The 26387-nt window shown below is 46.7% G+C and overlaps 2 protein-coding genes across 2 annotated transcripts; one reads left to right on the top strand and one right to left on the bottom strand.

Moving 5' to 3' along the window:
* Nucleotides 1-278: 278 nt before the first annotated feature.
* On the top strand, nucleotides 279-8490 carry LOC119335499 (WPP domain-interacting protein 3-like). The gene is made up of 2 exons (XM_037607619.1): nucleotides 279-1450; nucleotides 7629-8490. Exons 1-2 carry the CDS (start codon nucleotides 454-456, stop codon nucleotides 8267-8269), a joined length of 1638 nt encoding a protein of 545 aa, XP_037463516.1. The 5' UTR covers nucleotides 279-453; the 3' UTR covers nucleotides 8270-8490.
* A 14262-nt stretch (nucleotides 8491-22752) lies between these two features.
* LOC119338005 (uncharacterized WD repeat-containing protein C2A9.03-like) lies at nucleotides 22753-25918 on the bottom strand. The gene is made up of 10 exons (XM_037610294.1): nucleotides 25788-25918; nucleotides 25580-25693; nucleotides 25102-25272; nucleotides 24924-25010; nucleotides 24293-24427; nucleotides 24090-24200; nucleotides 23913-24004; nucleotides 23720-23825; nucleotides 23437-23523; nucleotides 22753-23352 (listed from the first exon to the last, which is right to left on the bottom strand). The coding sequence occupies exons 2-10, from the start codon at nucleotides 25688-25690 to the stop codon at nucleotides 22939-22941; spliced, it is 1314 nt and encodes a 437-aa protein (XP_037466191.1). The 5' UTR covers nucleotides 25691-25693; nucleotides 25788-25918; the 3' UTR covers nucleotides 22753-22938.
* Nucleotides 25919-26387: the final 469 nt, after the last annotated feature.

Below are 26387 nucleotides of genomic sequence, written 5' to 3'. Positions count from 1 at the left end.
CCCCGGGAAACCGAGAGGGTATCAAGTCGCTGTTGGCCCTCATCTTGTGGCACATATGGTTGGAGAGAAACTCCTGCGTCTTCAGAGGAAAACAAGCCAACGAGCGCCACATCATCGAGGCATGCCGCCGAGACATGGAACAATGGCGCTTGGCAGGGGCCAAATGCATAGAGCAGCCCTTCGGGGACATGACGTGAGATATCGCCATAGCCACACCCGACTAGGAGCTCAGTGCTCCCAGTCACCTGTTGTACTTTTCTCCACATTCATACGATCACTTGATCGGAACTACTCTGTCGCTCTCTTCTGCTAAATCAATGAAACACCAGCCAAAAGCTGGTTTCTTCAAAAAAAAAATCCGTGGAAGGAACCACCGCTCCAGCGCAGCCATGTACCCCGATCCCAACGCCTCGTGCCTTCCGCCTAGCCCTGCGACGTGTCCATTCCTCTGAGATGGCAGTCACCGCGACCGACATGGACCGCATGGCGAACGGCGCCGTCGAGTCCTCCGCCGAGTCCCTGGCCGCGGAGGCGCCTCCGGAGGCCAGGACCAAAGGCCGCGGGCTCCGTCGGTGGCGCCGTATCCAGCGGGAGCACCGCGCGGAAGGCCCCGCTGCCCCCGCCACCGACGCTGGTGGCAGAGGTGGTGCAGATGACGACGCGGCACAGCTCCACAAGCGCCGGCTGCCCCTCGGCCCCGCCGCGCCCCCCAAGGGGAAGCACGAGGTGGCCGTCGAGAAGGCGGAGAGCTCCACCGCTTCCGTCGAGTCCCGCTTCGTCCCACTGGAGCAGGCGCCGGCGCCAGCGCCAGCGAAGCTGGACCCGGATCTCGGCCTGCTCGTCTGCTCCGTCGGCTTCTCGGTCGGCGCAGGCGGCGCTGACTCCGACAACAGCGAGGACCGGAGCAGCAAGTCCTCCACCGCCGCGAGCGCCCCGCGCCACGACTTCCCGCGCGAGCGAGACAGGCTGCGTGCTCACACCGCCACCTCCATCCACGGGAAGAATCACCGGACCGCGCGCGCGCGAGCCGACAGGCAGAGCGCTCACACAGCCTTCTCCGTGGCCAAGGCCAAGGCCGATAACTCTCGTTCGAGCGTCGAGTCCGACCGCCGCAGCTCTAATGCCATCCACGGCCGGAAACAGGGGGTCGGCAGCATCGGCAATGACATCCACAAGGAACTTTCTGATGGTGATGACCACAGCGATGAAGGGCAGCCAAGCGATGAGATGCGATCAACAGCTGGAGGTTACTGCAGGCAGAGTGGCAGTAATGTGGTGGGAAAATTGGGTGGGGGAAATGGTGATTCTGGTGATGCTGATGTTGAGGACACATGTGAAGAGGGGGGTGTTGTTGGGAAGGGCGAGATCGGATTAGAGATGAACTCATGTGCTAACCCATATGCGGAATCTATTTTGTTACTTCAGAGAACGCAGGAAGCTCTTGAGAATGGTATGGCTGAATTCTCACCCAACTTATCTTTATTCACCATCCAAATGTGGCATGCCAACTGTTTGTACAAACCAGTGCTTTTGTTGATGCATTTGTTCTTACTGCATTTTGTAAGAAGTGTAAGATCAAACTGCCATACATTTCCTGATGCTTGAGCAATAAAAGTAATTGCTCGGTTATCTTGATATTGTTATTTGCTACTTTTGAAATGATATTGGTTGGGAAGTCCTGTTACTTCTAATTCTACTCAGTATAAAATTATCTATTTGGTCATAAATCTGGTTCATTCAATAATGCAATCTAGGAACATTTATTTTTCTACATCAGAAGTTGAATTAGCTTAAACTCATTAATTATAAATGGTTAGTGTTTCAATTATATGGCTGAAGTAGTTGATTATGTTTGACATGACCAAATCATTGGAATTTTCACCCTGTAGAAACTTGTGGTCTACTGTGACATTCAGTTGGCATTATCCGATAAATGATCAGTGAAGATTCCTTGTTGTAAGTACAAATTGGCTGTCTGCTAACCATGTTTCGAGCAACTGCTCTGAGGCTTGTCTTGAAACGCCACGTCAGTCCATTTCCAGTTCTGTGTCATTGCATGGTTTGTACTGACATGTCAGCGTCCCAACTACAAATGCAGCTCGGGGCAACCACAACGCTGACGAGGCAGCAACAGATCAGCCACAGGCCACCAATCAGAAGAGGGATGACGCCAGGCCACCTAGGATCAAGCACCCAAGCCGCCGCTTCGTGGGCCCAGAGTGGTTGAACGCTATATAAGCTGGCTCAACCAGAGAGAAGACCATCCTGGCTGGGATCACGGCAAACGGCACGGCTGGCATCTTGTTCCCCTTTCTTCTTTCTTTCTTTCCAAGCGAACTGCTCCAGAGAAGTGTATCGGTGTGCTACTCTGTAATCTCTAATCCAGTTAGTGAATAGATCGGGTTCCTAACATCGTGGTATCAGCTAGCCACCCACCACCCTTCATCACCACCGCCGCCGGTCAATTCGCCGTCCTGGAAACCCGCCGACAGAAGCAAGTGCGTGAGCAGCTAGTCGCCACCATGGATCCAGCGCTGAAGTCATATCTCGACAAGATGAGCGAAGAGGCCGCCACTCGCGCCCGCAAACAAGCAGAAGACAACAACGCCATCCTGCAGGCGCTGGCGACCCAGACGGCGCGGATCGACTCTCTGGTCAACTGGAAGCCGGAGCTGGAGGCGCGCTTCGCCCAGTTGGAGCAGTCGGTCGCGGCGCTTCAGGCCGCGTCACCTCCACCGTCCTCATCAACCGGATCGACGCTACTGGCGACCCCTTCGCCGGTCACGCGCGAGATCCACGGGCAACCCTACCACGGCGCGCCACTGCACCCCGGGGGATCTCCGACGGTGACCCCTGAGTCACCGGCGGCTTCCCCGGTCACGGGTACGGCCCTAATCCCGTCGCAAACCTCATCTCCCTTATCGTCTCAAGTACTTGCGTCTATGGGGCAATCACCACCACCGATGGCATTCCCTGTGTTTGCCGGTGAAAATCCCCAACTATGGAAGACACTTGCTGAACAATACTTTCAGATGTTCAGTGTTCGTGACTCTTACTGGGTGCCCATGGCAAGTTTGAACTTCTCTGGCCCTGCTGCAATTTGGTTGCAGTCAATGCAACGCAAAATCGCTGGGCTGAATTGGGAGTCATTTACTGCTCTGTTGTGCACTCGTTTCGGTCGGGACAAGCATCAGCTCTTGATCCGACAGTTCTATGCTATTCGTCAGACTAATTCGGTTGCTGATTTCATTGAGAAATTTGAGACGTTGATGAATCACATGATTTCCTACTCTGAACTAACTCATCCATATTTCTTCCTTACATGATTCATTGAGGGGCTGCGACCGGATATTCGCGCGGTGGTGCTAATTCAGCGACCACCGGACTTGGATACAGCCTGTTCGCTGGCCTTGCTTCAGGAGGAAGTGGCCGACGGCGAAGCATTGCTGTACCAGCACAAGGGCAAATCGACCCCAAGCGTGCAGCGAGCATCGACATCCAGCGCACCGTCCACACCCTCCTTCTTCAGCCGCCCTCCGACACCGACACCTATGGCTGAAGATCGCCGCGGCACGGATGCCGCGCGTGCTAGTGCAGATGCAAGCAAAATCAGTGCACTCCGAGCGTTCCGACGTGCTCGTGGTCTCTGCTACAAATGTGGTGAGAGGTGGGGCAAAGATCATACATGCCCTCCTACTGTCCAGATGCATGTAGTAGAGGAACTGCTGGCTCTATTTACGGCAGAAGAGGAACTCGGAGATCACCAACAGAATCCTACTGAATATGAAGAAGACAACCTCTGTACTATATCCAAGCAAGCTGTCGATGGATCCCCAGGCCCCGGCGTCTTGCAGCTGCATGCCTGGATACAGGGCAGAGAAGTATCTCTGTTGGTGGACTCCGGTAGCTCGGCCTCGTTCGTGGATCACCGCATCGCTGCCAAGTTATTGGGGGTCTGCAAAATGGCCAAGACCTGCAGGGTTAAGGTTGCGGATGGAGCACTCTTGCACTGTGACAGTTTCATCCCTCATTGCTCATGGACATCGCAGGGCCATCAGTTTGTTACAGACTTCAAATTGATTTCACTGGGAGTGTATGACGCTATTCTGGGAATGGATTGGCTCCGCAAACACAGCCCCATGCATATAGACTGGGAGGCACAACACATGACAGTCACCACTCCTCGTGGTTCAGTTGATCTGCAAGCAGTGTCCAACAATCATCAGCAGTGTTCTGTGATTTCTTCCCATGGACTGATGTCAGCGTGTAAGCAGGGCTCGGTAGCTTATGTGGTTCACTTGAATGCGGTGAGCGAAACCGGTGCCCAAGAGGATGCAATACCAGTGGAAATACTCAGAGTATTGGAGCAGTACACAGATGTTTTTGAAGCTCCCAAGGGACTACCTCCGAGGCGTGCTTGCGATCATCGCATTCCACTCATGGAGGGGGCTCAGCCTGTCAACATGCGACCGTATCGTCACAAACCGGAACTCAAGAACGAAATTGAGCGTCAGGTCAAGGAACTGTTGGATGCCGGCGTCATCAGAGAAAGTACAAGCCCCTTCTCCTCACCAGCACTATTGGTTAAGAAGAAAGACGGCACATGGCGATTGTGTGTGGATTATAGATGCTTGAACGCCATGACAATTGTCAGCAAATACCCAGTGCCAATTATTGATGAGCTGCTCGACGAATTGGTAGGCGCCAAATGGTTTTCTAAGTTGGATTTGCGCGCAGGCTACCATCAAATACGTCTAGCAGAAGGCGAGGAGTACAAAACTGCATTCACCACACACTCTGGGCATTGGGAGTTCCTCGTCTTGTCATTTGGGTTAGCAGCTGGACCTCCCACCTTCCTCGGAGCCATAACCTGCACACTACAACCTCTGTTGAGAGTCTGTGTAATCCTGTTCTTCGACGACATCTTGGTTTTCAGTAAGACTCTGGAGCAGCATGTAAAGGACCTGAAGCAAGTGATGCAGTTGCTCCGTCGAGACCAGTGGCATGTGAAACAGTCCAAGTGTGCCTTTGGTCAGCGCAGGATCGCCTACCTAGGGCATGTGATCGATGAACATGGCGTCTCCACAGACCCGAGCAAGATTGAAACTATCAAGACTTGGCCTACTCCACGCAACAGCAAGGAAGTGCGAAGCTTCCTAGGATTGGCTGGTTACTACCGAAAATTTGTCAAGCATTTCGGCATCATTGCGTGACCCCTTTTCAATCTACTCAAGAAGAGCCACCCATTTGTCTGGACGGCAGAAACTGCCAAGGCATTCACACTCCTGCAGCAAAGCCTAGTATCAGCACCAGTTTTGCAGCTTCCGGACTTCACCAAACAGTTTGCCATCGACACGGATGCGTGTGATTACGGCGTGGGGGCAGTTTTGCAACAAGGTGGACATCCAATCGCTTACATGAGCAAGCCGCTCGCTCCTAAACACCGGGGTCTGTCGACATATGAAAAAGAATGTTTGGCCATCCTCATGGCAGTGGAACAATGGCGACCGTACTTACAACACGATGAATTAACAACACGATGAATTCTTGATCCGCACGGATCAGCGCAGTTTGGTCCACCTCGACGACCAACGTCTATCTACAGTATGGCAGCAAAAGGCATTTACCAAATTGCTAGGACTACGGTACAAAATTTCCTACAGGCAGGGCAGCACTAACAATGCGGCGGATGCACTGTCTAGACGCAATCACGCGCAAGAGAGCGCTTTGGCTGTCTCAGTCTGTCAACCAGCTTGGGTAGACGAAGTCAGAGCAAGCTACAGCGATAACAATCACGCCAAGAAGCTACTTGAACAATTCTCCAAACAGAAGGATCCCAAGGGTCGTTTCTCTGTCTTAGAAGGGCTGTTATACTTCAGAAACAGACTGTGGCTCGGCGGCTCGCCTGCTGTCCAACAGAAAATCCTTCGTGCCTTCCATGACAGTACGGTAGGTGGTCACTCAGGCTTCCCTGTGACCTACAGGCGTTTGAGGCGACTGTTTGCTTGGCCCAAAATGAAGGAGATCATCAGGCAATATGTTCAGAGCTGTGTGATCTGCCAACAGGCTAAACCAGAGAGGGTCAGATACCCAGGTCTGCTCGAGCCCATCCCGCTGCCTGAAGGTGCTTGGCAAGTTGTTACTATGGATTTCATCGATGGCCTTCCGCAATCGGGCAAAGCAAACTGCATTTTGGTCGTAGTGGACAAATTCACGAGATATGCTCATTTTCTGCCTCTCCAACATCCATTCACAGCAGCCAAAGTAGCCCGGTCATACCTGGATAACGTTTACAAGCTCCACGGTCTACCGAAAGCCATTATCTCAGATCGGGACCCTGTCTTCACTAGCAAGTTTTGGCGTGAACTTTTCTCCATTATCGGCTCAGAGCTCAACATGAGCACTCCGTACCACCCCCAGACAGACGGTCAATCGGAGAGGGTAAACCAATGTCTTGAGATTTACCTAAGATGTTTCATCCATGCATGCCCAAATCACTGGAGCCAATTCCTTTCTCTCGCAGAATTCTGGTACAACTCTAGTCACCATTCTGCTCTGGACATGTCACCCTTTCACGCGCTGTATGGGCATGAACCCAGGCATTGGGGGATCGAGGCAGCATCAACTTGCACAATCCCTGCCCTGAAGGACTGGTTGGAGGAAAGGAAAACAATGCAGCAGGTTCTTCGGCAACATCTGCACCGGGCTCGCCACATCATGAAGGTGCAAGCAGACAAAAAGCGCACAGACAGAGAATTCACTGTGGGGGATGCGGTCTTCGTCAAGTTACAACCATATGTGCAATCATCAGTTCACCGCCGAGCCAACCACAAGCTTGCCTTCAAGTATTTTGGCCCCTACAAGGTGATCGGCAAGGTTAACCCAGTCGCATATGAGCTGGAGCTGCCACCAGAATCCAAGATCCACCCGGTGTTCCATGTATCTCAGTTGCGGCAAGTTCTCGCACCAGGTACAGACTCCTCTGACAAATTGCCTGTACCTCGATCTGCAGAGTTGGTTCCCGTTGAGATGCTCGACAGACGCTGGCGACAGACTCCCACCGGACGACGCGAGCAGTATCTGGTGCGTTGGTCTGATTCGGAGCTCCTGGATGCTACATGGGAGGACGCACTCGCACTTAAAGCTCGCTATCCTGTCGTAGCAGCTTGGGGACAAGCATGCTCTCAAGGGGTAGGGGATGTCAGCGTCCCAACTACAAATGCAGCTCGGGGCAACCACAACGCTGACGAGGCAGCAACAGATCAGCCACAGGCCACCAATCAGAAGAGGGAGCGCGTCATCGCCAGGCCACCTAGGATCAAGCACCCAAGCCGCCGCTTCGTGGGCCCAGAGTGGTTGAACGCTATATAAGCTGGCTCAACCAGAGAGAAGACCATCCTGGCTGGGATCACGGCAAACGGCACGGCTGGCATCTTGTTCCCCTTTCTTCTTTCTTTCTTTCCAAGCGAACTGCTCCAGAGAAGTGTATCGGTGTGCTACTCTGTAATCTCTAATCCAGTTAGTGAATAGATCGGGTTCCTAACATGACACAATCAGTACGATCGTGATATGGTTTACCATTTTATGCCTTGGTTTTCAAGTAATCATTGCTTCTATTCATATTGCAGAGATACGGAACTTTGTGGTGATCGGGAAAGAATCCACCGATGATCTTGATGCACGCAATGATGAATGGAGCAACTCGCTCCACATTGAGGAATCTGTTGAAGAAGCAAATGAAAAGAGAAAGGATCTTGAGTCAAGGATGGAACAAGCATCAGCACTGATCAAGGAGAAGGATTCAAGAATACTTGAACTAGAAGCTCTCAGCCGGACGAGGGCATGGAGAAGTGCAATTCAGAGTGCTAACAACCAGCTGTTGCAGCCGGATGTTGATCAACTGCTCCAGGAGAAGATGGAAGCGGAGATTCAGTTTATCATCCTGACAAGAGCCTCTCAAACCTGGACCCTCGTTGCCGAGGATCGGAAAGCTCTCTGCGAGGAGCAGAAATGTCTGCTTGGTGACTACAAGGAGCTCGAACTCAAACTGCGTAGTGCCGAGAACCGAGCAGCAATACTAGGGGAGATGGTGGAGAAGCTGGAGGCGCAATGCAAAGAGCTCTCTGCGAGTGCAGAGATCTTGCAGCTGCAGTCTAGAACAAGCACCGCGTCACTCTTATGTTTCAGCCAGTTTATACTGCTGCTTATTGCCGTAGGCATCTATGTTATGCGCCTCTCGCCATCCTCGACCGAGTTAGTACCTACGTGAGCTTAGAAGTTAGAAGTACCAGAAGTTGTACCTGGTCATTAGTTAAGCTTAGAAGAATATACCAGACAAGGAATCCTTGTGTAAACTTGCCAGCAAAAGTTTCAAATTTCGTTTGTAACTAAGCTTCCTTTCTTTCTGGTTCCTGTATCTGATGGTCCAAGATTTTCTGCGTAAGTGGAATAAGAGCTGCTATCATCAGCTAATCACTGAGAACCTTCTACTCGGAAAGTTTGTGTACTGAGTTTTATTGGAAATGGTTAATGTTTGACAATTGGCTAAAACTCTGCTATGCTATGTTATATACAACTAGTTAATGTGTACATGCAATGCATGTTAATTTGGAAGTATATTAAGTGCATACGGATATTAAGTAGGATATTATTTGCGTGTTATTATATGATTAGCACTATATTTGGCATGAAATTAACTGCACGCTAAACGTGTGAGCGCTCGATATTGAAGGAATCTAGGTCGTTGGATTGACATGATTTGATGGCCGAGATTAATTGAATCTGCCCCTTTGGGTCTTTTTATATTGTTATAGATTATAGATATAGATGATGGGGCTGCGTCTGGTATGATCGGTGTGCTTTATCTAAACTAGGCAGGATACTTTTTTTTAAGGAAAAAGAGGATTACTGGCCTCTACAGTAGAATGATGTATACAACCCCTTTATTAATTAAAGTATCTGAAAAGTCTATGATTCAGAAGCTTGCTTATAGCTGAAAAATAATAAACAAAGTAAAATATGCCGCAACCGGCAAAAATAGGACTAGATGACTAAACACCCATCTATTCTATTATTGGACCGCCATCCAAACATATTGTACATATCTTGAGTTACCATCTTTTATCGGGTAGATCCAGTAACCAAAGGCTTTCTGTCTTCCATAAGAGTGAGTAAAAACCACGTATGAATCCAAGCAGTGGCCCTGTAGATAAGCTGCAAAAAAAATTACATGAGTTTATCTATTAAGAACCATATCATTTTCTACAGTTTCATATAGCCCAAAGTAATACACATACTCCTATCTGAATATGTCTCGCAATATTTGTATATACTTCATTTAGCCACGTCTCAAATAACGCGTGAATACTATTTGAAGGGGTGATATTAAAGGCTATATGAACTGAACACCATAATAGTTTGGCCAACGGACAATCGAGAAAGAGGTGTTTGATGGTTTCATCTTGATCACAAAAGCTACACCTTTGGCTACCCTCCCGATTACGTTGTACCAAGTTATCCTTAGTCAGAACCACCTCCTTGCGAACAAACCACATGAAGACTTTGATTCTTAACGTGACCTTGATCTTCCAAATGTGTATCGATTTAGGAAACCTATCAGAATCAATTAGGTCCATATACATAGATACCACTGAAGAAGATGCCATTCATAGTTAATCTCCAATGAATACTATCAGACTCATATGAGAGGTGAACATCTATCAACCTTCTGACTAGATGTGGCCGTGCGTCCCATCAATCTCCTACCAAAGATCTCTGGAATTGAATATTTAGAGGATTTGACTGTAATATTGTAGCAACATAAGCCTCCTTACGATGTACAATGTTACAGAGAGACGGATATTGTGTGGCTAAAGGTGTCTCCCCTAACCATGTATCCTTCCAAAATCTTGTCAAATTATCATTTCCAATGATGAATTTAGTTTTATGGAAGAAAGTTGCTTTTGTTCTCATCAACCCCTTCCAAAAAGGTGAATCATTGGGTCTAACGATAACCTGGTCAAGGTCTTAGATTATAGATACTTATTACATAAAATTTGTACCCATGTGTCTTCGGTCTCAACAGAAAGCTTGTACAACTATTTACTGAGTAGACATTTATTCTTTACCTCTAAATTCTCAATCCCAAGACCACCCCAGTCCTTCGGCCTACAAATGATGTCCATCTAGTAAACCTGTATCTCCTCTTTATTTCATCACTCTGCCAAAAGAATTGAGTTTGATAAAAGTCCAACCTTTTCTGTACCCCTACAGGTACTTCCAAGAAGGACAAAAGGAACATCGGCATACTAGTGAGCACTGAATTTATTAGTACTAACCTATGACTTAAGCTTATCCTTTCAACAACTTAGTTTATTTTCAAATCGATCTTCAATACACTTCCACTCCTTGTTAGATAGCTTGAGATGGTGAACAGTTGTTTATAACCTGGTCAAGATCTTCAATCACATCTGAACAGTTGTTTATAAGCAGTTTGTTCCTCTTTGGCTCTCCCAAAACGAAATAATTCACTTTTGTTAAAAATCTTCAAACCCGATAATTGTTCGAATAGGCATAACACAAGCTTCATATTTCTGGCCTTTGCCAAATCATGTTTCATGAAAATAATGATTGTTGGAAATATGCCCTAGAGGCAATAATAAAAGGGTTATTATTATATTTCCTTGTTCATGATAATTGTCTTTTATTCATGCTATAACTGTATTATCCGGAAATCGTAATACACGTGTGAATACATAGACCATAACATGTCCCTAGTGAGCCTCTAGTTGACTAGCTCGTTGGTCAACAGATAGTCATGGTTTCCTGACTATGGACATTGGATGTCATTGACAACGGGATCACATCATTAGGAGAATGATGTGATGGACAAGACCCAATCCTAAGCATAGCACAAGATCGTGTAGTTCGTTTTGCTAGAGCTTTTTCAATGTCAAGTATCTCTTCCTTAGACCATGAGATCGTGTAACTCCCGGATACCGTAAGAGTACTTTGGGTGTACCAAACGTCTCAACGTAACTGGGTGACTATAAAGGTGCACTACAGGTATCTCCGAAAGTGTCTGTTGGGTTGACACGGATCGAGACTGGGATTTGTCACTCCGTATGACGGAGAGGTATCACTGGGCCCACTCGGTAGTGCATCATCATAATGAGCTCAAAGTGACCAAGTGTTTGGTCATGGGATCATGCATTACGGTACGAGTAAAGTGACTTGCCGATAACGAGACTGAACGAGGTATTGGGATACCGACGATCGAGTCTCGGGCAAGTAACATACCGACCGACAAAGGGAATTGCATACGGGGTTGATTGAATCCTCGACATCGTGGTTCATCCGATGACATCATCGAGGAGCATGTGGGAGCCAACATGGGTATCCAGATCCCGCTGTTGGTTATTGACCAGAGAGCCGTCTCGGTCATGTCTGCGTGTCTCCCGAACCCGTAGGGTCTACACACTTAAGGTTCGGTGACGCTAGGGTTATTAGGAAGACTTGTATGTGATTACCGAAAGTTGTTCGGAGTCTCGGATGAGATCCCGGACGTCACGAGGAGTTCCGGAAGGGTCCGAAGGTAAAGATTTATATATGGGAAGTTGTCAAACGGACACCGGAAAGTTTCGGGGTCATATCGGTATTGTACCGGGGCCACCGGAGGGGTTCCGGGGGTCCACCGGGAGGGGCCACCCCTCTTGGTGGGCCACGTGGGCCGCGTGGGGCAGGGAGCCAGCCCCTGGAGGGCTGGGCGCCCCCCCCTTGGGCCCATGCGCCTAGGGTTGGGGGGAGAACCCTAGAGGGGGCGCCCCCTTTGCTTGGGGGGCAAGTTCCCCCTTCCTGGCCGCCGCCCCCCCTCTAGATCCCATCTAGAGGGGCCGGCCCCCTTGCCCCTTCCCCTATAAATAGAGGGGTGAGGGGAGGGCTGCACACCCAAGCCAAGGCGCAGCCCCTCCCCTCCCCAACACCTCTCCTCCTCCACGTGCTTGGCGAAGCCCTGTCGGAGTACTGCCTCTCCACCATCATCACGCCGTCGTGCTGCCAGTGGAGCTGTCTTCCTCAACCTCTCCTTCCTCCTTGCTGGATCAAGACAGAGGAGACGTCGCCCGTACCGTACGTGTGTTGAACGCGGAGGTGCTGTCCGTTCAGCAATTGGTCATCGGTGATCTGAATCACGTCGAGTACGACTCCATCATCACCGCTCCCTCGAACGCTTCCGTACGCGATCTACAAGTGGTATGTAGATGCAAACTCACTCCCTTGACTCGTTTCTTAGATGAACTCATAGATGGATCTTGGTGAAACCGTAGGAAAAATTTTAATTTTCTGCAACGTTCCCCAACAGTGGCATCATGAGCTAGGTCTATGCGTAGTTCTTTATTGCACGAGTAGAACACAATTTTGTTGTGGACGTAGATCTTGTCAACTTGCTTGCCGCTACTAGTCTTATCTTGCTTCAGCGGTATTGTGGGATGAAGCGGCCCGGACCAACCTTACACGTACGCTTACGTGAGACCGGTTCCACCGACTAACATGCACTAGTTGCATAAGGTGGCTGGCGGGTGTCTGTCTCTCCCACTTTAGTTGGAGCGGATTCGATGAAAAGGGTCCTTATGAAGGGTAAATAGAAGTTGACAAAATCACTTTGTGGTTATTCGTAGGTAAGAAACCGTTCTTGCTAGAACCCAATTGCAGCCACGTAAAAGATGCAACAACAATTAGAGGATGTCTAACTTGTTTTTGCAGCAATTGTCATGTGATGTGATATGGCCAGAAGTTGTGATGAATGATGAATGATATTATGTGATGTATGAGATCATGTTCATGTAATAGGAATCACGACTTGCATGTCGATGAGTATGACAACCGGCAGGAGCCATAGGAGTTGTCTTTATTTTTGTATGACCTGCGTGTCATTGAAGAACGCCATGTAAATTACTTTACTTTATTGCTAAACGCGTTAGCCATAGAAGTAGAAGTAGTCGTTGGCGTTACAACTTCATGAAGACACGATGATGGAGATCATGATGATGGAGATCATGGTGTCATGCCGGTGACAAGATGATCATGGAGCCCCGAAGATGAAGATCAATGGAGCTATATGATATTGGCCATATCATGTCACTACTATATAATTGCATGTGATGTTTATTATGTTTATGCATCTTGTTTACTTAGAACGACGGTAGTAAATAAGATGATCCCTTAAAACAATTTCAAGAAGTGTTCCCCCCTAACTGTGCACCGTTGCTAAAGTTCGTCGTTTCGAAGCACCACGTGATGATCGGGTGTGATAGATCCTTACGTTCACATACAACGGGTGTAAGACAGTTTTACACATGCAAAACACTTAGGGGTAACTTGACGAGCCTAGCATGTACAGACATGGCCTCGGAACACGGAGACCGAAAGGTCGAACACGAGTCGTATGGAAGATACGATCAACATGAGAATGTTCACCGATGATGACTAGTCCGTCTCACGTGATGATCGGACACGGCCTAGTCGACTCGGATCGTGTAACACTTAGATGACTAGATGGATGTCTAATCTGAGTGGGAGTTCATTCAATAATTTGATTAGATGAACTTAATTATCATGAACTTAGTCTAAAACCTTTGCAAATATGTCTTGTAGATCAAATGGCCAACGCTCATGTCAACATGAACTTCAACGCGTTCCTAGAGAAAACCAAGCTGAAAGATGATGGCAGCAACTATACGGACTGGGTCCGGAACCTGAGGATCATCCTCATAGCTGCCAAGAAAGCATATGTCCTAGAAGCACCGTTAGGTGACCCACCTGCTCTCTCAGCACTGCAAGACGATTTGAACGTTTGGCAGACATGTACTGATGATTACTCCCTCGTTCAGTGCGGCATGCTTTATAGCTTAGAACCGGGGCTCCAAAAGCGTTTTGAGCGACACGGAGCATATGAGATGTTCGAAGAGCTGAAACTAGTTTTCCAAGCTCATGCCCGGATCGAGAGATATGAAGTCTCCGACAAGTTCTATAGTTGTAAGATGGAGGAAAACAGTTCTGTCAGTGAGCACATACTCAAAATGTCTGGGTTGCACAGCCGCCTGTCCCAGCTGGACATTAACCTCCCGGACGAGGTGGTCATTGACAGAATCCTTCAGTCGCTCCCACCAAGCTACAAGAGCTTCGTGATGAACTACAATATGCAGGGGATAGTGAAGACCATTCCTGAAGTATTTTCAATGATGAAGTCGAAAGAGGTTGAAATCAAGAAAGAACATCAAGTGTTGATGGTCAATAAGACCACTAAGTTTAAGAAGGGCAAGGGTAAGAAGAACTTCAAGAAGGACGGCAAAGATGTTGCCGCGCCCGGTAAGCCAGTTGCCGGGAAGAAGTCAAAGAATGGACCCAAGCCCGAGACTGAGTGCTTTTATTGCAAGGGGAAGGGTCACTGGAAGCGGAACTGCCCCAAATACTTAGCGGATAAGAAGGCCGACAACACTAAAGGTATATTTGATATACATGTAATTGATGTGTACCTTACCAGTACTCGTAGTAGCTCCTGGGTATTTGATACCGGTGCCATTGCTCATATTTGTAACTCACAGCAGGAGCTGTGAAATAAGCGGAGACTGGCGAAGGATGAGGTGACGATGCGCGTCGGGAACGGTTCCAAGGTCGATGTGATCGCCGTCGGCACGCTACCTCTACATTTACCTACGGGATTAGTTATGAACCTTAATAATTGTTATTTGGTGCCAAGTTTGAGCATGAACATTGTATCTGGATCTCGTTTGATACGAGATGGCTACTCATTTAAATCCGAGAATAATGGTTGTTCTATTTATATGAGAGATATGTTTTATGGTCATGCCCCTATGGTCAACGGTTTATTCTTAATGAATCTCGAGCGTAATGTTACACATATTCATAGCGTGAATGCCAAAAGATGTAAAGTTGATAACGATAGTCCCACATACTTGTGGCACTGCCGCCTTGGTCACATTGGTGTCAAGCGCATGAAGAAGCTCCATGCTGATGGACTTTTGGAATCTCTCGATTATGAATCATTTGACACATGCGAACCATGCCTCATGGGCAAGATGACCAAGACTCCGTTCTCCGGAACAATGGAGCGAGCAACCAACTTGTTGGAAATCATACATACCGATGTGTGCGGTTCAATGAGCGTTGAGGCTCGCGGAGGGTATCGTTATGTTCTCACTCTCACTGATGACTTGAGTAGATATGGATATGTCTACTTGATGAAACATAAGTCTGAGACCTTTGAAAAGTTTAAGGAATTTCAGAATGAGGTAGAGAATCAACGTGACCGAAAGATAAAATTCCTACGATCAGATCGTGGAGGAGAATACTTAAGTCACGAATTTGGTACACACTTAAGGAAATGTGGAATCATTTCACAACTCACGCCGCCTGGAACACCTCAGCGTAACGGTGTGTCCCAACGTCGTAATCGCACTCTATTGGATATGGTGCGGTCTATGATGTCTCTTACCGATTTACCACTATCATTTTGGGGATACGCTTTAGAGACAACTACATTCACTTTAAATAGGGCACCGTCTAAATCCGTTGAGACGACACCGTATGAATTATGGTTTGGGAAGAAACCTAAGCTGTCGTTTCTAAAAGTTTGGGGATGCGATGCTTATGTCAAGAAACTTCAACCTGAAAAGCTCGAACCCAAGTCAGAAAAATGCATCTTCATAAGATACCCTAAGGAAACCATTGGGTATACCTTCTACTTAAGATCCGAGGGCAAGATCTTTGTTGCCAAGAACGGATCCTTTCTGGAAAAAGAGTTTCTCTCGAAAGAAGTAAGTGGGAGGAAAGTAGAACTCGATGAAGTACTACCTCTTGAACAGGATAGTAGTGCAGCTCAGGAAAATGTTCCTGTGATGCCTACACCAACTAAAGAGGAAAGTAATGATGATGATCAAGGTACTTCGGATCAAGTTGCTGCTGAACTTTGTAGGTCCACAAGGACACGTTCCGCACCAGAATGGTACGGCAACCCTGTCCTGGAAATCATGTTGTTAGACAACGGTGAACCTTCGAACTATGAAGAAGCGATGGCGGGCCCAGATTCCAACAAATGGCTTGAAGCCATGAAATCCGAGATAGAATCCATGTATGAAAACAAAGTATGGACTTTGACTGACTTGCCCGATGATCGGCGAGCGATAGAAAACAAATGGATCTTTAAGAAGAAGACGGACGCGGATGGTAATATTACCATCTATAAAGCTCGACTTGTCGCTAAGGGTTATCGGCAAGTTCAAGGGATTGACTACGATGAGACTTTCTCTCCCGTAGCGAAGCTTAAGTCCGTTCGAATCATGTTAGCAATTGCCGCATACTATGATTATGAGATATGGCAGATGGACGTCAAAACGGCATTTCTTAACGGTTATCTTAAGGAAGAGTTGTATATGATGCAGCCGGAAGGTTTTGTCGATCCTAAGAACGCTAACAAAGTATGCAAGCTCCAGCGATCCATTTATGGGCTGGTGCAAGCATCTCGGAGTTGGAACATTCGCTTTGATGAGATGATCAAAGCGTTTGGGTTTGTGCAGACTTATGGAGAAGCCTGCGTTTACAAGAAAGTGAGTGGGAGCTCTGTAGCATTTCTCATATTATATGTAGATGACATACTTTTGATGGGAAATGATATAGAATTCTTGGACAGCATTAAGGCCTACTTGAATAAGTGTTTTTCAATGAAGGACCTTGGAGAAGCTGCTTATATATTAGGCATCAAGATCTATAGAAATAGATCGAGACGCCTCATAGGTCTTTCACAAAGCACATACCTTGATAAGATTTTGAAGAAGTTCAAAATGGATCAGTCCAAGAAGGGGTTCTTGCCTGTATTGCAAGGTGTGAGATTGAGCTCGGCTCAATGCCCGACCACGGCAAAGATAAAGAAGAGATGAGTGTCATCCCCTATGCTTCAGCCATAGGATCTATTATGTATGCCATGCTGTGTACCAGACCTGATGTAAACCTTCCCATAAGTTTGGTAGGAAGGTACCAAAGTAATCCCGGCAAGGAACACTGGACAGCGGTCAAGAATATCCTGAAGTACCTGAAAAGGACAAAGGACATGTTTCTCGTTTATGGAGGTGACGAAGAGCTCGTCGTAAAGGGTTACGTCGACGCTAGCTTCGACATAGATCTGGATAACTCTAAGTCACAAACCGGATACGTGTATATGTTGAATGGTGGAGCAGTAAGCTGGTGCAGCTGCAAGCAGAGCGTCGTGGCGGGATCTACATGTGAAGCGGAGTACATGGCAGCCTCGGAGGCAGCGCATGAAGCAATTTGGGTGAAGCAGTTCATCACCGACCTAGGAGTCATACCCAATGCGTCGGGGCCGATCAAACTCTTCTGTGACAACACTGGAGCTATTGCCCTTGCTAAGGAGCCCAGGTTTCACAAGAAGACCAGGCACATCAAGCATCGTTTCAACTCCATCCATGAAAATGTTCAAGATAGAGACATAGATATTTGCAAAGTACATACAGATCTGAATGTCGCAGATCCGTTGACTAAACCTCTCTCGCGAGCAAAACATGATCAACACCAGAACTCTATGGGTGTACGATTCATCACAATGTAACTAGATTATTGACTCTAGTGCAAGTGGGAGACTGCTGGAAATATGCCCTAGAGGCAATAATAAAAGGGTTATTATTATATTTCCTTGTTCATGATAATTGTCTTTTATTCATGCTATAACTGTATTATCTGGAAATCGTAATACACGTGTGAATACATAGACCATAACATGTCCCTAGTGAGCCTCTAGTTGACTAGCTCGTTGGTCAACAGATAGTCATGGTTTCCTGACTATGGACATTGGATGTCATTGACAACGGGATCACATCATTAGGAGAATGATGTGATGGACAAGACCCAATCCTAAGCATAGCACAAGATCGTGTAGTTCGTTTTGCTAGAGCTTTTTCAATGTCAAGTATCTCTTCCTTAGACCATGAGATCGTGTAACTCCCGGATACCGTAAGAGTACTTTGGGTGTACCAAACGTCTCAACGTAACTGGGTGACTATAAAGGTGCACTACAGGTATCTCCGAAAGTGTCTGTTGGGTTGACACGGATCGAGACTGGGATTTGTCACTCCGTATGACGGAGAGGTATCACTGGGCCCACTCGGTAGTGCATCATCATAATGAGCTCAAAGTGACCAAGTGTTTGGTCATGGAATCATGCATTACGGTACGAGTAAAGTGACTTGCCGGTAACGAGACTGAACGAGGTATTGGGATAACGACGATCGAGTCTCGGGCAAGTAACATACCGACCGACAAAGGGAATTGCATACGGGGTTGATTGAATCCTCGACATCGTGGTTCATCCGATGACATCATCGAGGAGCATGTGGGAGCCAACATGGGTATCCAGATCCCGCTGTTGGTTATTGACCAGAGAGCCGTCTCGGTCATGTCTGCGTGTCTCTCGAACCCGTAGGGTCTACACACTTAAGGTTCGGTGACGCTAGGGTTATTAGGAAGACTTGTATGTGATTACCGAAAGTTGTTCGGAGTCTCGGATGAGATCCCGGACGTCACGAGGAGTTCCGGAAGGGTCCGGAGGTAAAGATTTATATATGGGAAGTTGTCAAACGGACACCGGAAAGTTTCGGGGTCATATCGGTATTGTACCGGGGCCACCGGAGGGGTTCCGGGGGTCCACCGGGAGGGGCCACCCCTCTTGGTGGGCCACGTGGGCCGCGTGGGGCAGGGAGCCAGCCCCTGGAGGGCTGGGCGCCCCCCCCCATTGGGCCCATGCGCCTAGGGTTGGGGGGAGAACCCTAGAGGGGGCGCCCCCTTTGCTTGGGGGGCAAGTTCCCCCTCCCTGGTCGCCGCCCCCCCCCCCTCTAGATCCCATCTAGAGGGGCCGGCCCCCCTTGCCCCTTCCCCTATAAATAGAGGGGTAAGGGGAGGGCTGCACACCCAAGCCAAGGCGCAGCCCCTCCCCTCCCCAACACCTCTCCTCCTTCACGTGCTTGGCGAAGCCCTGTCGGAGTACTGCCTCTCCACCATCATCACGCCGTCGTGCTGCCGGTGGAGCTGTCTTCCTCAACCTCTCCTTCCTCCTTGCTGGATCAAGACGGAGGAGACGTCGCCCGTACCGTATGTGTGTTGAACGCGGAGGTGCTGTCCGTTCAGCACTTGGTCATCGGTGATCTGAATCACGTCGAGTACGACTCCATCATCACCGCTCCCTCGAACGCTTCCGTACGCGATCTACAAGTGGTATGTAGATGCAAACTCACTCCCTTGACTCGTTGCTTAGATGAACTCATAGATGGATCTTGGTGAAACCGTAGGAAAAAATTTTTTTGCAACGTTCCCCAACAATGATATCATCAGTGTATTGTAGTATGGACGCCCCACCATCTACTAGATGTGATACTAGTCCTCCTACTTGGCCTTCCTCTTTAGCTCTTCCTATCAAAATTGCCAACATATCCGCTACTATGTTAAACAAGATCGGAGACATCGGGTCCCCCTGTCTTAGTCCTTATGCGTCTTGAATTAGTGACTTATGTCATCATTCACTTTAATCCCGACACTGCCTTTTCATACACATGAATCGACCCGCTTCCTTCAAGAATAGTCGAATCCCTTCATACGTAAGGCCTACTGGAGGAATTGCCATTTAACTTTATCATATACTTTTTCAAAATCCACTTTGAAGACCACCACATCCAGTTTCTTTGAGTGAATCTCGTGAAGTGTTTCATGTAGGACAACCACACCCTCTAGTATCTTTCTGTCCGGCATGGAAGTCACCTGAGTTGGTTGCACTACACTATGTGCAATCCACGTCAGTCGGTTTGTCCCAACTTTAGTAAAAAAAAGCTCAGATTGAGTCGACAAATTGGTCGGAACTGCTCAATACGCACTACCTCCTTATTTGGCAACAACGTTATCGTCCCAAAGTTTAGGTGGAATAGTTGTAGATGGCCACTGAACAAGTCATGGAACATCGGCACTAGATCACCTTTAATGATATGTCATCACTTTTTATAAAATTCTGCTGAGAAGCCATCCAGGCCTGGCGTCTTATTATTCTTCATCTATTATATGGCCTCAAACACCTCTTTCTCCGTGAATAGTGTGCATAAAATCTCATTCTCGTCTGTCCCGAGCTGAGAAATATCCCCAACCATGAGCTCGTCCATATACATAAAATTGTCGTCGGGAGCCCTAGACAGTTGTTTATAATAATTAGAGATATACAATTTTAGGTTCTCGTGTCCTACAGTTGTATCCTCATCCTGCTCAAGCTGGAAAATTTTCTTCTTTCTGTGTTTTCCATTTGCAATCATATGGGAAAACTGGGTACTGTTGTCCCCTTGGACGATCTGCCGCACTTTAGCTCTAAGTGCCCATTTCATCTCTTCTTCTATGAGAAGCTCTCGCAATCTCTGCTCAGCCTCCCTTTTAGATGCCCGTTCATCCGCATCTAATAAAATGGATTCGGCCTTTAGATCAAGTTCATTTATAAGGCGTATAAGCCTATCCTTTTCCACCTTATAAATTCCACTTTCATTTTTAGCCCAGTCCCTCGGGAACTGCCTCAAGTGCCTAATCTTATTTTGCCATCGCTCAATATTCGACCTCCCTCCTGTGGCCTTAGCCCATTCCTGGGCAATTAGGTCAATGAAGCCCTCTCTCCCAAACCATGCTAGTTTCAAAAAATACGTTTCTATTTCCCGCATGTGTCGCTTCCCTAGTGTCAACAAGCAGCGGGGTGTGATCGGAAATTCATCTCTGTAAGGCTTGGACTGTCACCAAAGGAAACTTTTGTTCCCATTCAATACTGGTGAGAACTCAATCCAACTTCTCATAAGTTGGATTCGGTAGTGTGTTTGCCCAAGTAAACTTTTCGCCTGAGATTTTTATCTCTCTCAGGTCTAGACTTTTGATGATAGTGTTAAACATGAATTACCATCTGCCATCAAAGTTAACATTATACTTTTCGTCTCTCCTCCTAATAATGTTAAAATCACCTCCAACCAGGATTAGTAATCTCTCATGCCCACAAACCCGCGCAAGGTCTGCTAGGAAGTCTGGCTTGAGCTCCGATTGAGAAGCTCCATATAGTACAACTAGCGCCCATTGGAACCCATCAACCTTCAAGTGCACACTGAATTTGACGGCAAAGTCCCCCAGCACTACGTTACGTACTTCTAGCGACTCGCACTTGACCCCAAGTAAAATCTCTCCAGGTCTTTCTCTTGGAGGTAGACATTGCCAATCAAAGTAAACACCACCCGATAAGGTACCAAGAAATTGTGATATAAAATTATCCCTACGAGGCTCAAGTAAGACAATAAATTCCAACTTATGTCTAATGATGCTTCCGCAAGGAACCTTCTTTTCGCCATGTTTATCAGATGTCTGCTATTCTAAATTTTTCCTTTCATCATGAAATTTCTTTGTCGCCCGAATTCTCGCGCTTCTGCGCACAGCAGATGCAGGATATATCTTCCTCTTCCAGATTGGTTTTGGCTTATCCTGTCCAGCCTCTCGGTCCATATAACAGAGGTCAGTTTGCGTGCTCAAATCTAGTTGGAGGGGGGCGTATACCCCTCTGAAACCGTATCCACGTCCTCTTCCTGTAACACAAACGAGGGTACTAAATCCTCACAGAGTCATTCTAGTGCCTCAACCCCTAGAGCATTAATGTCGGAATCATTCATAGGCTTTACGACTGCAATATTACGAATCATCTCCATGGCTCTATCAGCCTCTAAGTCTAGCAAGTCATTAATACTAGGCTGGAAAGCTTGGTTAACTTTCCCATTCTGAGAGCCTCTCTGAGCACGAGTTGTAGAGATGAGAATCATGAAAAGCAAGATCCCGGACAAGAAATACAAACCAAGGTAGAGTCATATCCGTAATGTGAGGGTCATCGGTTCAAATTCGATAGTCGACTTTTTTCTCTATCGATGTTAAGGAACAAGGATATTTTTCTGAATTAAATGGTGAATCCGGTATCTTTTACGTTTCTATGACGACATGCGCGTGAGTATCAATCAGAAGTCACTTTCGATGACATGTGCTTTCGCTTCATTGGCAGTATCCTTCACTCATTTTCTTGATTCGTATTCAGCATGACTGATGAGATTAGGTAGCTTAGCTTGAAGCCCTTGCTCACGAACCACACCCTTCATTGCTTTTTCTTGCACCATGGTAACACCCAGGCCTTCTTTGGTTTGGAGAAATTTTAGGTTATGGTGCTTATAGATTTTTTTTCTTTAGAGCCCTTTGGTTAATAGAAATGGATATTCATGTTCCTACATTGGATTGGTTCCTATCCTTCACATTTTAAAGAAACATAAACATGATCCTAAATTCAATGAAAAATTCCTATGATATGAACCAAATGACATCTCTTTTCCTATTCCTACTCATAGGATTTGAGATACATATCACATTTCCTAAGTTTCTTATTCCTATGATAATCCTATCCAATGAACCAAAGGAGGCCTCAAGATTTCTCTATCCCCCGGCAAAACACTTTTACATGTCCTTTTCGTCCACTTCATATCATGTTTGTTTTGTTTGAAACACGAGTACCCTGTTGTACCTTATCTATCGTATTTGCTCTTCGGTAAACGTTAAACGTAAACTGATCGGGAGCAAGATAAGATCAGCATAGTTTGTTAGACTATTGCTGGCTTACAAAAGAGAAGGCACGCAAGAGTTCTGAGAGATGTATGGGTAATGACATCACTTATAACAACAGGCCGTCAGTTTGTTCAGCGCAACCACACCTTTGTAGCTGAGCTTTGGTTTAGTCAGAGCGCAGGGCAAGACCTACAGATATGTACATCCTTTCTACAACTTGCGATCTTGCTCTTATAGACCTCAGCCACTAGCTATTCACAACGCTGAATCAAGGTACCCGTAGAACCGTCGACGACTGTACTGGAGGAGGCTGCTATAGTTGCGATCATGTACGCTGACAAAGAGAGCCTCGGTGTCAGGACTGAACGATATGCCGGCAATCTCACCAAAGAAGTCCAGCTCCTGCTTCCTGTCGTACCCGCTCCTGACGTCGAAGATGTGGATGAAGTCTGCAGCTTCGGCCATTGCCAGGAACTTGCCGTCAGATGTATAGTGGATCGACCTTATGGCTCCCATGTTGCCTCCCAGGACAGCGACAGACTTGGAGAGGTTACGGGCGTCCCAGATCCTGCATGTCTTGTCTTGGTTCCCAGTCGCGAATGTTCGGCCGTCTGGGTTCCATGCCGATGCAAACGAATAGTCCAAATGACCATTGAGCTCATGAATCATCTGCGGGAAAGAACAACCAAAAGCTTGTGTAAATTACAATGCCGTTGTTTGAAAGCCGATGATTGGGCCTTGCGCTGTACTTACTTTCCCCGAATTAGCATCAACCAGAACACCATCAGGATTGTCCCCCACAATAGCAATGATTTTACCATCAGGGCTCAAGGATGTGTGCTGCATCAAAGAAAACAAAGGAGCAAAACAAGGTCAGGCTGATATCCTCCTCGTCACCTAATGGAAGATAAACATTCTTTGACCAAGTATTGAGTATTGACTTCAGTGCCAGGTTTGATTAGGAAACTACAATACACAGTGCAGCAAATAGAACACTAAATATAGACAAGTGCAAAGGATGAAGCTCGAGGCTTACATTCACAGCCCAATCAAAATGAAAATGATTGCACATTTGAAACTTCTCCATGTCAAAGTCTCTTAGTCCACAATCATTGTTTGATGCTAGGAAATGCACGGAACCACTGCAAAAATAATTTTTAGATTGTGATCAATGAATGCTCATTTTCACAGAAACAATGGAACAATTTGTCCATAGAAATATAACCTACCTAGGTTTCTCAAATATCTCCAGACAATTAGTAATGCCATTGTCATCATGAGTTGACTTGGAACAATAGCTTATTCCTTCACGGTCCAAAAACTGCATTCCACAGACAATAAATTACATTGTAAGTGGTTGTAGATGTCAGAGATGGAAGAAAACATTAAAAATGAAAATAAGTTACCTTGCAAATTAGTTCTCCATGAAACCCACCAGCAACCAGCAGGTTATTCTTCACTGCCAATGTGCTAACGTGAGTCCGATAAAAGCCCTCATAGAAATTCCCCTCGTGCTTCTGAAGTCAAAAGCAACAAAAAAATATTAAATATATAAGGATCTGTAAGAAATATGCAAGTTCAATCAAACACTTGGAAGAGGAATTTGTACCTCGCATGGAGCAACATGTCCTTGAAGATCAATGACTTCGTGCTTCTCAGAGGTCAGTGGTGACCAATGAAGCACAGACATGTGTGACATAAGATAAACATCATGCCTTGTTGTTGCCCATACTAAATTTCTCAACTGTATGAAAGTGATAGAGCAAGCTTAATAATTACATACGAGCAAGCAGGCAATTAATTATGTGACAACATCTGATTGCTCAGTACAACCATATATTAAAGAGATACAAGGCATGTTAGGTGTTGTAAATGTTTGCTCCCGTGTTAGGACTTGGGATGCCATATTGCAATTTTACAACTGCCTTTCTGCACTTTCATGAAGTGCATATTCAAGAGAATGTGTAGACCTTGTTAGTGGCTAGTTTTCATAGGAACAGTTGATTATTTTTAGTACATTAAAGTTCTCTCTGCATGTATTCTAAAAACTGAACATCAAAAAAGAAAATCTGCAACAGATAAATTCTGCAGGACTACAGCCAAATATTGGCAAGCATGGAGGAAAGAACACAATAACCGACATACTATTTCAAATAGCATGTCTGAAAACCCTTCCTTGCTTAGCATGAACAAAGCAAGACCCAATGAAAATATGGTACCAGAAGCTACCATTTTCTCACCTGAAAATGAAAAATGGTCGGTCTCACCGATCTTGTGTTGTGCGCAAACTCGTAGTAGAGTTGACCTTTCTCCACAGGTGTACATACCTGCATCAAGATCACCACGGAAAACCTCAGAAACTGAACAGGAACGCAGAGTACTGTTACCAATCTATCTTATTGTCTAGCACTATCATACCTTCTCCGATAATTGTCCGGAATTAGGTATGTTCTCAAAGTTCGTATACCCTTCCAGTCTGGACTTCCTATATCCGTCCCTTGTGATGGTCAGCCGTTCCCAGGGAATTCCCTGTATGTCCTTCCCTTTCAGGACATCCATCGCAGATGTATCTTCTGACGCCTTGCTAATCTACAAACAACAGAATCCAATTCTGTCAGACCGAAAGAAAACGATTCTGAAACTGCAGCCCTGGAATCTATGAACACCACAAATGCAGGTAAGTAATTAATCTAAACTGTAATATGGCATTTGACAAGAAGTGTATATCTGCAAAATAATCTTGGCTTAAGATTAATCGTTGAGCTCAAGCTAGCAGCCTACTCAATTAACACAGTAGCATCCAGATATCGAGCAGGAAGGCGAAATCAGCAACATAAAGGATCAAGTTGGATACGAGACCCCATGGCCCGAGAACTTGGCAGGCGGGCGAACTTACAGATTGGACGTACTCGTCGTCCTCGCAGTCGGAGTCCCCCGCCAGGTCGGCGAGGCGGTCATCCTCCTCCTCGGGGTACACTCCGGCGAGCCCGCCGTCGAACTGCGACATGGCCTGCAGGGACGCCGGGAGAAAAGCCGCAAATTTGAGCCGAACTCAACCAAAATTTGCGGGGAAATTTCGAGATTATGTCCGTAAGAACACTCACCTCGGTTAATTTCGGCGCCTTGGGTTTGGAACGGGCTTGAATCGCTGTCGAGCTAGGGTTCTGAGGTTTCAGTGAGGGAGAGGAAGCAAAGCAGCCTTTCTTGTTGGCACTTAAATAATCACAGGCGAGCCTCTGATAAATAAACCCTCGTAGAAATAAGAAATGAATTTTGCTTTAGTACGCCCCTAAAAGTTTGCACGAATCTTGAAGTTACTTGAAAAGATTATCACTATTTTAGCTTGCAGATCAAACGTATTGAATAGATTGATTTGATATAAAAACTATATTATCCTTTTGATTGAAGATGTACCTTCTAATCTTTCTATTGAAATCTGTAAACTTAGAAACTTTCTAAGAGTATGTACCGAAGCAAAGTTCATAAGAAATATCATTGCAACAACGAAAGGAAACGGGTCGAGTCTGGCCGAACCGTTTGGTAATTCGAATCGAACCAACGGCGCCTCGAGCCACCGCCCTGCCTAGGGGGTGATGTCCTGTCTGGAAAGTCCAGGTCTTGTTTGCGAGGACACAAGGTTAATTTTCCTTAAATTTATGAAAGCTTGGAGACCATCTCAAGGTCTAGGTCTATTAGCATCAAAC

The sequence above is a fragment of the Triticum dicoccoides genome, chromosome 7B (assembly GCF_002162155.2).
Source record: "Triticum dicoccoides isolate Atlit2015 ecotype Zavitan chromosome 7B, WEW_v2.0, whole genome shotgun sequence".
Taxonomy (NCBI): Eukaryota; Viridiplantae; Streptophyta; class Magnoliopsida; order Poales; family Poaceae; genus Triticum; species Triticum dicoccoides.
This window is presented reverse-complemented; position numbering and strand designations above follow the sequence as displayed.